The sequence below is a fragment of the Siniperca chuatsi genome, linkage group LG17, assembly GCF_020085105.1.
Source record: "Siniperca chuatsi isolate FFG_IHB_CAS linkage group LG17, ASM2008510v1, whole genome shotgun sequence".
NCBI classification, from domain to species: Eukaryota; Metazoa; Chordata; class Actinopteri; order Centrarchiformes; family Sinipercidae; genus Siniperca; species Siniperca chuatsi.
This window is the reverse complement of record NC_058058.1, coordinates 28,135,413-28,148,706: the sequence shown is the minus strand read 5'-3', so window position 1 is coordinate 28,148,706 and position 13,294 is coordinate 28,135,413. Positions and strand designations below refer to the sequence as shown.

Genomic DNA, 13,294 nt, shown 5'->3' with positions numbered 1-13,294 from the left:
ATGTATATAACACAAGTCAAAGTATATTGCAAAAGTGCTGTGAAAAGAACTGCTTTGTTGCACTTACTGAGGTTGATGCTCCAGCTTATTTTGATGTCCTTGTTGGGCACCTTCAAATTAAGCTACTTCTTCTTCTTTTCCTTTCGGCTGTTCCCTTTCAGGGGTCGCCACAGCGAATCATGTGCCTCCATCTAACCCTGTCCTCTGCATCCTCTTCACTCACACCAATTAACTTCATGCCCTCTCTCACTACATCCATAAATCTCCTCTTTGGTCTTCCTCTAGAACTCCTGCCTGGCAGCTCCATCCTCAGCATCCTTCTACCAATATGTTCACAGTCTCTCCTCTGAACATGTCCAAACCACCTCAATCTGGCCTCTCTGATTTTATCTCCAAAACATCTAACATGAGCTGTCCCTCTGATGTACTCATTCCTGATCCTGTCCATCCTCGTCACTCCCAAAGAGAACCTCAACATCTTAAGCTCTGCTACCTCCAGCTCTGCCTCTTGTCTTTTCTTCAGTGCCACGGTCTCTAAGCTGTACAACATCGCTGGTCTCACCACCGTCTTGAACACCTTTCCTTTCATTCTTGCTGATATTCTTTTATCACACAACACACCTGACACTTTTCTCCATCCGTTCCAACCTACTTGCACTCGCCTCTTCACCTCTTTTCCACAGTCTCCATTGCTCTGAACCGTTGACCCTAAGTACTTAAAGTCCTCTGCTCCCTGTAAAATCACTGTTCCACCTGGGTCCCTCTCATTGACACACACGTATTATGTCTTACTGAGGCTAAGCTTCATTCCTCTGTTTTCCAGAGCAGACCTCCATCTCTCTAGATTTTCCTCCACCTGCTCCCTGCTCTCACTACAAATTACAATGTCATCCGCAAACATCATAGTCCATGGAGATTCCTGTCTAACCTCATCCGTCAGCCTGTCCATCACCAGTGCAAACAAGAAAGGGCTCAGAGCCGATCCTTGATGCAGACCCACCTCCATCTTGAACTCCTCTGTCACACCTAAAGCACACCTCACCATGGTTCGTACAGCTCTCATACATGTCCTGCACCACTCTAACATACTTCTCTGCCACTCCAGACTTCCTCATACAATACCACAGCTCCTCTCTCAGCACCCTGTCATACGCTTTCTCTAAATCTACGAAGACACAATGCAACTTCCTATGACCTTCTCTGTACTTCTCCATCAGCATCCTTAAAGCAAATACTGCATCTGTTGTACTCTTTCTAGCCATGAAACCATATTACTGCTCACAAATACTCACCTCTGGCCTTAGCCTAGCTTCCACTACTCTTTCCCACAACTTCATTGTATGGCTCATCAGCTTTATTCCTCTGTAGTTGCCACAGCTCTGCACATCTCCCTTGTTCTTAAAAATTGGCACCAGTACACTTCTCCTCCATTCCTCGGGCATCCTCTCACTCTCCAAGATCTTGTTAAACAAACTAGTCAGAAACTCTACTGCCACCTCTCCTAGACACTTCCATACCTCCACAGGTATGTCATCAGGACCAACTGCCTTTCCACTCTTCATCCTCTTCAACGTCCTCCTCACTTCACTCTTGCTAATCTTTGCTACTTCCTGCTCCACACCAGTCACCTCTTCTACTCTTCGTTCCCTTTCATTTTCCTCATTCATCAACTCTTCAAAGTACTCCTTCCATCTTCTCATCACACTCCTGGCACCTGTCAATACATTTCCATCCTTATCTTTAATCACCCTAACCTGCTGCACATCCTTCCCATCTCTATCTCTTTGTCTGGCCAATCTGTACAAATCCACCTCTCCCTCTTTAGTGTCCAACCTAGCATACAAGTCCTCATATGCTCTTTGTCTGGCCTTTGCCACCTCTACCTTCACCTTACGCTGCATCTCCCTGTACTCCTGTCTACTCTCTTCAGTCCTCTCAGTGTCCCACTTCTTCTTAGCTAACCTCTTTCTCTGTATACACTCCTGAACTTCCTCATTCCACCACCAAGTCTCCTTGTCCACTTTCCTCTTTCCAGATGACACACAGAGTCCCTCCTACCTGTCTCCCTGATCACATTAGTTGTAGTGGTCCAGTCATCTGGGAGCACTTCCTGACCACCCAGAGTCTGTCTCAGCTCCTCCCTGAAAACTACACGACATTCTTCCTTTTTCAACTTCCACCACTTCGTCCTCTGCTCTGCCTTTGTCCTCTTCATCTTCCTCACCACCAGAGTCATTTTACACACTACCATCCTGTGTTGTCTGGCTACATTCTCCCCTACCACTACTTTACAGTCACTGGTCTCTTTCAGATTACAATGTCTACACAAGATGTAGTCCACCTGAGTGCTTCTACCTCCGCTCTTATATGTCACCCTATGTTCCTGCCTCTTCTGGAAGAAAGTGTTCACTACAGCCATTTCCATCCTCTTTGCAAAGTCTACCACCATCTGTCCTTCATGTTCCTGTCCTGAAGATCAAACCTGCCCATCACATTCTCATCACCTCTGTTCCCTTCACCTACATGCCCATTGAAATCTGCACCAATCACCACTCTCTCACCTCTGGGGATGCTCTGCATCATTTCATCTAACTCACTCCAGAATTTCTCCTTCTCTTTTAACTCATATCCTACCTGTGAGGCATAACCACTCACAACATTGAACATCACCCCTTCAATTTCCAGCTTCAGACTCATCAACCTGTCTGATACTCTTTTCACCTCTAGAACATTCCTCACTAACTCCTCTTTCAGGATAACTCCTACTCCGTTTCTCTTCCTATCTGACCCATGGTAGAACAACTTGAACCCTGCTCCTAAGCTTCTAGCCTTGCTACCTTTCCACCTGGTCTCCTGGACACACAGTATGTCCACCTTCCTTCTCTACATCATGTCAATCAATTCTCTAGCCTTCCCTGTCATAGTCCCAACATTCAAAGTCCCTACTGTCAGTCCTACATTCTTAGCTTTCCTCTTCTCTCTGTGCCTACGAACACCCCTTCCTCCTCTCCTTCTTCGTCTTTGACCAACAGTAGTCCAATTTCCACCGGTACCCTGTAGGTCAACAGCACCGGTGGCGGTCGTTGTTAACCCGGGCCCAGACCGATCCGGTATGGAAGTCATTTTCACGATTCGCATTTTTAATTTGGCATGTGTTTTACGTTGGATGCCCTTCCTGACACAACCCTCTGCATTTATCCAGACTTGGGACTGGCACACGACGACACTGGCTTGTGCCCCCTTGTGGTTGCATTGCACCTTCAAATTAAGCAAAAAATCAATATTAGAAAAATCTAAATTGGATGTTTTCTTTCAGTATCAGGTTTAGTGCTAATTCCATTTATGTTAGCAAGAGATCATTTGTATGCTCATCATTCCAAACAGTTTCCATTATATACTAACAACTGTTTACCACATAGAACACTATAATCCTATGACTTGAAAATACACTAACATTGTTCAGATGGACTGGAAAGGATGCAAAAACTGAAAGGATCACATATTCCTTCACACACACAATTTACGCAGTTCTGTCAAAATAATCTGCCTTGAAATGAGAACTGTAGCATGATTAGGCTCAAAATCCTTCCGTCTAATAGCAATGGCCCAAACCTACCATAGTCCAGGATCTTTGGGAAACCCTTAGCAAAAAACAAGGCCATCTCAAAATTACTTCTGGCATGTAGCTGAATGGTGCAGCCAGTACATTAAGATAGCAGCATAAATATTGTTTACTAGATCTAGCAAATTTAGGGTAGCTAGGGTGTATAATCTCATGAGCACAAACCCATTCCATCTGATAATTTTCTATAAAGTAAATTATACAAAGAATGAGGTCATTGTTAAGTAAATATCACTTGTACCCCTTGTTAAAAGTTATCCCGTGATGCCTGTTTTGAATGTTTTATCAGTTTGTACACCACATTTTTCCAATTGGTCTTGACTGTTCTGCTCCATTATGGCAGACTGGTCAGTTCGGGGCACTGAACTGTCACTCAAAAACTCACTAGCCAATGGGGACATACCCCTTAAAGAAACCTGCCCACACAAGAGGCTTGTGTCAGAACTGCAAACAAAAAGTCAGGCAGTGCAAACGAGAGAGCTGGCAGTGTAACCGTGAAGCTGACAGGGCAGGAGTCTGATCAGTGACAAATAAGCAGCGGGAACTGTAAAAAAAAAAAGGACTTATTATCAAAAAAGTAAAAGACCAATAGTTTACACGATTACACATTTGTTTGCAAGATATAGCTAAAGGTTTTTTGCTTTTGGTTTCTTTCAAATTCTGTTATTTGTTTGATATTTAAGAGGTTTTGTTTGAGTTTATTGACACAAATCTGATTCCAACACTTAGCACAAAACCAAAATGTACACAAAACGAAATAAAGCACTATAAAAAGCCAATTATGCTGTCTGTCTCATGGATCGCGCAATATCAGGCTCCTCACAGTGGGCTCAACAGAGTCACACGGATCACTCTGAAGCGGGACCTGGAGCAATACATTAAGCACACATAACACCACAGTCTTCAGTAGCTTAGCGTTAGCTGAAAACTGTTGTGAGGACCTACCAAAAAAGCCACGGTGCACAGTCATAAATCTGGGGGGCAAGGCAGGAAACAGCATAATGTGTGTTAATCTTGACTGCTTATATATTATGACAGCTATATTGACAATACAGAAGTGGGAGGTGCACAAGACATGTCTGGAACTACGGTGGCTTGGGAGGGACAGTCTCACTGCTGGCTACAGATGCAGGCCTTAACTGAAACCCGAATGAGCTTGACTAACCTTCAGCTCGTTCAGGTGCTATTCTTGTGCTATGCACAGCCATGCACAGAGCTTGCTGTTGGCTTCAGGTCATTTAGGTAAAAATTAGACAGACATAAAAACTAAACCAAAACACTTCAGGATCATTGTCCACCACGGTCTCAACTAAAAGTTGCTCTGCGCATTCATCTGTCATTTTGTCAACTTGAGCATATTTGCTCAATTTGTTTTCACCCCAAAATCTGTCTGTGTGCCATCCAGTAAATGAAACAAGCAGAAGGATTTATTTTTTAGATGTTTGTGTGTACAAGAGCAGCTATACTTTGACATTGTACCACAAAGTGGTGCTCTGGGCTAATGCACGACAGGAAAAGGGCAGGAAGTGAAGTGCATTGTTGCAATTTCATGTACGCCATGTTGGAGCTGGTGTCTTGATTCTCTTATTTGCAATCAGTAACCATCCTACCAAGATCCGGATTCATTCTACACCTAAACATTCTATGCGTTTCATGCGTCAGGTGAAAGTTTTGCCAACAGCTGTTCCTGCATGACACAACTCTGGAAACAGTACAGCAGTGACTCAAAGTGGCAGGCTGAATGAAAAGAAATGCCACTTTCGCCAAGCCAGTTTAAGGTTCCTGGGACCACCTGGTGACAGTAAATGGCATCAAGCCGACACAGAGCACTTGCACTGCATCTTGGTATGGAAAATTCATACCTAACTATATAGTTGACCCCCTCCGTGCCTGACTGCGTCAAGAAGCCACATTTGAATGGACTGATAAGGCTCCTTACTGTGAAACAGCTGCTTGTGGACAGCCTTGCGCTTGCCTTATTCATCCCAGACTTGCTAACCATAATTTCGATGGATCTCTCCGATTATGGTCTGGGTACCGTGTTCACTCAGCTGTATCTGGATCACATAAAACGTGCAGTGGCCGCCTTCTGTTGTAAAGTCAGTGTTGCAGCCTTACTTAAAGAACTTCATGAACTGTGTGTGAAGGACAACTTCGTGTTTCAGTGGTCACGCTTGGTTGTACCTGTCTCTATGCTGCACACTCATTGCTCTAGCACACAAAGGCTATCAGGGCCTTGTGCGAACAAAGCAGCATTTGCGCGAGCTGTACTGCTTCCCTGGTATGGATGCACTAGTACGCTCTCAGATATATGCATGTTCACGGTGTCAAAGGTTTTCTGATTTTCTTCAAGCGTATTGTGTTACATCGCATGCCATGACCAGCTCATCTGCAAAAACCAGTACATGTGTGAAAGGGGCATCAGAAATTCTCTGTACCCATTGTTATCAAAAAGCAAGTGGGTCCAAGCACCTACATCCTAGATGATGGGAAAATATGGCATGCTTCTCATTTGGCTTCAGTACCCAGCAGACTTCCCAATTCATTACAGATGTTCTTACTGTGATCTTTTTGGTGAATGGAACACCCTTAATATATATATAGTTGATTTGTTGTGTACCCGACTCCTGGTCCTTATTCTGAATTTTTATCTGAGTTTTTATCAAGTTTAGTCCTTAAAACAAAGTAATTATTGTAGGTGAATTCAATATTCATGTGGACATTGAAAATGATAGTACTGCGTTTATCTCATTATTAGATTTGATTGGCTTCTGTCAGAGTATACATAAATCCACTCACTGTTTTAAACACACCCTCAACCTTGTTCTGGTATATGCCATTTGAAATTGAACATTTAGTAGTCTTTAAACAGAATAATTATGGGACCATTATTTAATAACTTTTCAACTCCTTTTACATTTAACTCAATGCTGTGTCTCAATATAACAGAGGACTCCTATGCTAATTTCAGCCACCCCCAAATTGACCATCTTGTTGATAGTGCTGCAGGCTCACTGTGAACGTCACTCGATTCTATCGCCCCTCTAAAAAAGAAAATAATAAAACAAAAAGGTTAGCGCCATGGTATAACCCCCAAACCCGCAAATTTAAGCTAACATTGAGAAAATTTGAAAGGAAATGGCGTTCCAACAACCTGGAAGAATCTTGTTTAGTCTGACAAGATAGTCTTAAAACATATAGGAAAGCCCTCAGAAATGCCAGAGCAGCCTACTACTCATCACTAAAAGAGGAAAATAAAAACACCAGGTTTCTTTTCAGCACTGTAACCAGGCTGACAGAGAGTCACAGCTCTAATGGGCCATGTATTCCTAAAGAAGCTAAAGAAGCTCACTGCACTCCACGAGCGCCTAGCAGCACAAATGAACCAGCTGCTAAGGGATGGGACGCATCCTGAATGGCTTACCGAAGGGCGTACAATCCTGATCCTGAAGGATCATGCAAAGGGTACAGTCCCATCCAACTATCGACTAGCCAATAACCTGTCTCTCCACAACATGGAAGCTTATGTCAGGCATCATCGCGGCTAAGATAAGTGGACACATGGATCAATACATGAGTAAAGCACAGAAGGGCATCGGCAAAGGAACCAGAGGAGCCAAACACCAACTCCTGGTTGACAGAACAGTCACCCAAGACTGCAGAACCCGACACACCAACTTGAGATGTACAACATCCCCTCTGCTGTTCTGCATAGGTCTGAACCCCTCAGCCAAATAATCAACAAGACTGCTATGGATACTGACTCAGGAATGGGGCCACCATCAGTCACCTCCTCTACATGGATGACATCAAGCTGTATGACATCAAGCTGTATGCTCCTTCAGTGGAGGAGTGACCATCATGGAAGGACAAACCCCTACATGGGATGTACCACCGGAACATAACTGAAGTGGCTGATATCAAGAAATTCTACCAATGGCTAGAGCAGGCCGGACTGAATGACAGCACAGAGGCACTCATCATGGCTGCACAGGAGCAGGCCCTGAGCACCAGAGCAATAGAGGCCCAGATCACCACACCAGACAAGACCCAAGGTGTAGGCTGTGCAAAGAGGCCCCTGAGACAATCCAGCACATAGCTGCAGGGTGTAAGATGCTGGCAGGGAAAGCATACATGGAGTGCCATAACCAAGTGGCTGGCATAGTGTACAGGAACATCTACATGGAGTATGGACTGGAAACCCCGAGGTCAAAGTGGGACTGACAGAATGGTAATGGCGAACCAACCAGACATTGTGGTGGTGGACAGTGAACAGCATCAGGAAAAAGGAACATGAGAAACTAGAAAATACGTTGGGTTGACGTGGCAAGGCCAAGTGATGGCAACATCAGGGAAAAGGAACATGAGAAACTGGAGAGAAATACAGCAGGGCCCAGAGAAGAGCAGACATCTCGATCCAGAAAAGTGTGAAGAACAGCAAAGACAGTGGTGCCCGTGCTCCCAGGCCTCGGAGAGGACCCGAGCTTGGGGCATGTGACCACAAACTGGAGGAGTGGCTACAGCAGATCCCTGGAATAACACCAGACATCTCGATCCAGATAAAGTGCAGTACTAGGAACAGCAAAGATATATAGACAACCCTCAAGCTCCCAGGATGGCCTCTGGTAGAGGTCTTTGAGCTTAGAGGATGGACTACACCACCCTGCGGAGTATGTGTGTGGGTTTTGTCGCACTTAGTTCAAAGATGCAGTGGGGTTTTTTTTGTTTTACTGCTGTTGTCAGATTTCTTTTTATTGAATGCATTCTTGATGTTTCTTTTGTGTCTTTTGCCATATGCAGACCAGCTTGTCTGTCAGGTTACATTTACTTCTTGGAACTGCAAAGGTCTCTGTACTGCACTCAAACAGGGCAAAATTTTTGCCCACTTAAAATCTGATGTAATTTTTTTGCAAGAAACCCACACTGGTCCTACTATGTAGAGGTGTCTGAGAGCAACTTGGGTGTCATAAGTTTATCAGTCCACCTTTTCCTCTAAAGCTAAAGTTGTGGCTATTCTTTTTCAGAAATTCATCTCATTGGAATTTAAGTCCATGGTTACTGATCCAGGTGGAAGATATCTCTTGATGGTGGGAAGTTTTAACTCGGTCCTGCTTGTCTGAATATATAGTCCCCAACTTTGATTGTCTGAATATCTGTCATTGGTGGTGATTGCAATTGCTGTTTTACAGGCTACAAGACGTTGGTTTCTAGCTGGTTTCGCTAGTGATTTAGACTGGTGGTGCACACTGATGATGTCAGACGCTGTGTGGTTGGCTATTGCTTGATTGATTCAGTTTTAATGCCCCTTTTAACTGCTTTTAGGTTTTAGTTTCAATGCTGTTTTAAAAGTTTGTCTCTGGATGCCTAGTTCTTAATCTGTTCTTAAAATGCCTTTGGCTTGACCAAGGTGTTTACCACAGTGTTTTAACACCATGGTCAAGCCAATCATATGCTAATCAGGTACTTAACAGTGATGAGGGAGGTGCAGCCAGAAAACAATAGGCCTGATTACTGGGCCATCATGGAAACAAAGAAGGTCAGTTTCAGGTGAAACTAGGCAGTGTAAACAGCACTCAGGAAGATTCCTCCCTGAGGGCAGGGCTTAAGCAACACAGAGTAGCTTAAATATCTGAGTTCTAGAACCATTTTCACAATTGAGAATGACTTCCGGGTTGGGAGCTGAAACGTCTTGAATTTGAAAACATTGTCCAGATGACTACGACTGAAACCTTTTCTACAATGTCAAGTTAAGTGTAGCTATTATAATGAGATGGAGGATATTGCACAGCAGTAATAGAGATATGAATAGATATCAATATCAATAAATAGGGAATTTTAAACTGAAAAGAGTATATTGCACAGGAGTATTAACACAGAATATTGCACAATTATTATTAAGTATTGCAGAGATGTTAATGATCAATGTCCAGTTTAATGACTTAGGGTCATATAGACTAACACAGGGAGGAGTTAAAAAGTTTGATGGCCACAGGCAGGAATGACTTCCTGTGGCACTCTGTGGTGCTTAAATTTTAAACAGGTCTGTATCCAGCCTCTGCTTAAGAAACCTGGTTTAGATCCAACACTCCCCCACAACTACTGTCCCATATCCAAATTACCTTTGTTCTCCAAAATTGTTGAAAAGGTGGTTCTTAGAAATAATGAAAGGAAACAATTTTTTGACAAGTTCCAATCTGGCTTTAGAAAGAACCACAGTATGGAAACAGCATTACTTAGAGTATCAAATGACATCCTGATGAGTGCGGACTCTGGTAATCACACCATTCTCATTTTGCTGGACTTGAGTGCAGCCTTCGATACAGTTCATCACACAATTCTACTTAACAGACTCAGGAACTGGGTTGGCCTAGGAAACTGTTTGATAAGTAAGATGAAAACCACTCTAGAACAGAGTTTTCACTGACAACTTTTGTTCAACTGCTCCCATGTCATGTGGGGTCCCACAGGGCTCAGTCCTTGACCCTATGTTGTTCAGTTTAAATCTGTTGAGCCTTGGCCATGTTATTTGGCATTACACCCCTGTGTCCTACCATTCTTACGCCGATGACTCCCAGTTGTATATCTCATTTAGCTCTGAAAATCGTAACAATCTGGATTCTCTGCACTGCTGCCTTGCTGCCATTAAGGACTGGATTGCTTCCAACTTGCTGCAACTGAACACAGAAGACTGAAATGCTAGTTATTGGTCCTGATCATATTTCTAACAGTATCACCCTCCTTAGACCACTAACAGCTAACACAAAACATTCAGCTAGAAATGTGGCAGCTGTTTTTGATCAGTACCTAAACTTCAATCAGCACATTAAGAGTCTAGTCCAACCCTGCTACTTACAAATCAGAAATATCCCTAAACTCCAACCAGTGCTCCCCAAGAACATAGTGTAACAACTTATCCACACCCTGATTTCCTCTTGCCTAGACTATTTTAACTCCTTATTTACTTGCATAAATGATGCAGCAGTTGCCCGTCTACAGTTAGTGCAGAATGCAGCAGCAAGACTCACTCGACGTAAGGAACACATCATCCCAGTCCTGGCTGAATTAAACTTTTAAAAACTCACCTGTACAGATTGGCATTTGTATAATATATTTATGCCTATTCAAATGTTTTAATTTGATGAAATGTTCTTTATTTTTGTTTTGACTTTCTGTTTAACTATTGCACGTTTTAATGCTGTTTTTAATATTTTGTTTTATCTGTATGGTATTGTATTTTGTGAAGCACCTTGTAACTCTGGTTTGTAAAGGTGCTATAGAAATAAAGTCTATTATTATTATTATTATTATTATTATTATTATTATTACGGGTTCAAGCCCCGAAGGGGCTGAATCCTTTGTTTGTGCCGGTTTATAATTATTTGTTTGCTGCTTTGGCTCAAATTGCCGTGAGCTGGAATGAGCTAGAAACATGGAACTAGGCCCAGTAACTAGCCATGATGTGCATGTGCTTCCACAGAAATATGAGCCCAATCAACCACATGGTGGCGCTGTAATTAAGGCCCAAAAATGCATTTTTGAACAGGCTACTCCCCTCACACCTTAAGTCCTAATGACTTGAAATTTCTCTCAAGTCCAACTCAATGTGCTCTGCAAAAAAGCCTCTTGGACCACTCAAGTCCGGATAACTAGATTTTCTGCCATTTAGAATTTTTTGAAAATACATTTTTGACATCTCCTCCTAAACCGCAGGTCCGATTGCTACCAAATTTTCGGTGGATCATCATTGGATGAACCTTATCAAACGTTGTATAAAGCTTGTTGATATCTTATTTAGTTTTCAAGATCCATCGACATCTAGGCCACATTTGACCAGGTCCAGATCAAAAGCTTTAAACTTCTAACGGTCAGTGTTGGCTTGAACCCTGGAATTGCCACTTGTGGCATTTGTTTTTTTATTGTATGTCATTGTGTGTATCAGGGTTGGGGCTTGTGTGTTGTTGTCTCTTCTTTGTATTGTGTTTGTATATACATGTTCTAAAAATTCAAAATAAGATAAAAAAAATATACATTCTTGTAACATCACACAGTATTTAGGGCACTATCAGGTGATACAACAAAATCATTGGAATTTATCTTTAAAGACATAAAACATGGTTGCTGTCATTAAATACTTCCATTTAATCACTGCTTCAAATTCTGTGTCAAATTACTCAAATAGTTCAAGTACTATGGAAAATGATTTTAGTGAGTGAGCTTTGAATCAATGCATAGCTTAAACTGTAGGGAACTTTAAAAGTAGAATTCTATTGTACATACTGATTTGTGTCCTTTATTAACACAGCAGCAGAAGACGGCCCTAATACGGAATAACTCAACTTTGCAGAATGTCACGCTGCGCACAAAAAGTGAGAACTTTTCTTACACACGTACAATGTTTGAATATATTCAGTCTCCTTCTCCTACCTAAACGAGTTCTCCTTTTGCCATTCCTGTTTTTTCTGTTCTTCCTCCCTCTCTGCTTGTTCTCGCCTTCCTAAAAATATTGTTCTCTTCTTCATTATCAAACTCCTCTTCTCCTTCCTACTCCTGTTTGTTTTATCTTCCTCCTAAACATGTTGTTCTGGTTGTCATTATACTCCATGTCCTCCTCCTACATCTCTTTCCCTTGGCACTCTTCCTCCTTGCCTTGTTCTCCTCGACTTGCAATGTTTTTTTTATTCCATAGCTCCAGGAATGCGTGAGCGCCCGAGTTCAGCCATCTACCCTTCCGACAGCTTCCGACAGTCTCTGCTAGGATCCCGCCGTGGTCGCTCCAGCCTATCCTTGTCCAAGAGTGTCTCCACCAACAACATTGCAGGGTGAGCCTCACTTTTACTGTCCAGCAGCTACAATACAATATAAGGCACACTTATTAATCCTAACTAAGGCACAGGCAGCTAAGGCACACTTCCCTTAGAAGCCCTACCCAGGGGTAGGGTATGGTCTAGCCTAGCCCTACTGTAGGTCTTGAGCACAAGGACCATAATTGTGTATCACAACGCACCTGTTTTCATTAGTGATATAGTTGTGATTTTAATCACGTTTTCCTTACATAATGCAACTTACAGTGCACACTTAGCCCACATTGGGCCGGCATAAAAATGTTCAGCAATTCATGTTTTTTTATGGTGTCCTGTGTAATTTTATCGTAGAGAAAATATCAGTGTGGTTTTGTAGTGGCAGAAAGGTGTCTTAAACAGATGCTCATCAACCTTAGCATGAACACAATACTGAAGTTTTGAACGAACTGCAGAATTTTACTGGTTCATCTACAAAATGCCATTGAAATAGACACAATGACAGTTGCATTGTGGCTCTGCTTGTACTCGCTCACTGATGATAGTTGTCATACATTAATTGAAACTGCTTGCCACTGCTTCTATATTTTATAGCTATGTGGTTCATTCTCTCAACACTTTCAGCAGGGTTAGACAGTTGTCAATCCCACAGCAAACATCTGGCTTTATATGTAATATCTATTAAACAAAAAAAGCCTGTATTGGTGCTGATCTCGATCCTACAAATTGGCTCTGTACATCCTTTGTTTCATTTTCATTTTAGGATGTATAATAGATTACAATTTCTCACAAAACAAACGGCAGCCAGACATTTCACTCACTGTTATAATGATATGATACTTGAGTGTCAGCCCCCAGAAGAATGTTCCAACAT

General features: G+C 42.5%; 1 protein-coding gene across 4 annotated transcripts in view; it reads left to right on the top strand.

Annotated features, from left to right (window-relative positions):
* arhgef1a (Rho guanine nucleotide exchange factor (GEF) 1a) overlaps window positions 1–13,294 on the top strand; it is a 126,337-nt gene that overhangs the window by 34,134 nt on the left and 78,909 nt on the right. For 2 of the 4 annotated variants that reach the window (XM_044170510.1, XM_044170508.1), the window contains exons 4-6: window positions 8,647–8,709; window positions 11,925–11,988; window positions 12,309–12,441. In XM_044170510.1, coding sequence (XP_044026445.1) covers window positions 8,647–8,709; window positions 11,925–11,988; window positions 12,309–12,441 — 260 coding nt within the window. The remainder of the gene's footprint in view (window positions 1–8,646; window positions 8,710–11,924; window positions 11,989–12,308; window positions 12,442–13,294) is intronic. The other 2 variants (XM_044170512.1, XM_044170511.1) reach the window with 1 other exon arrangement.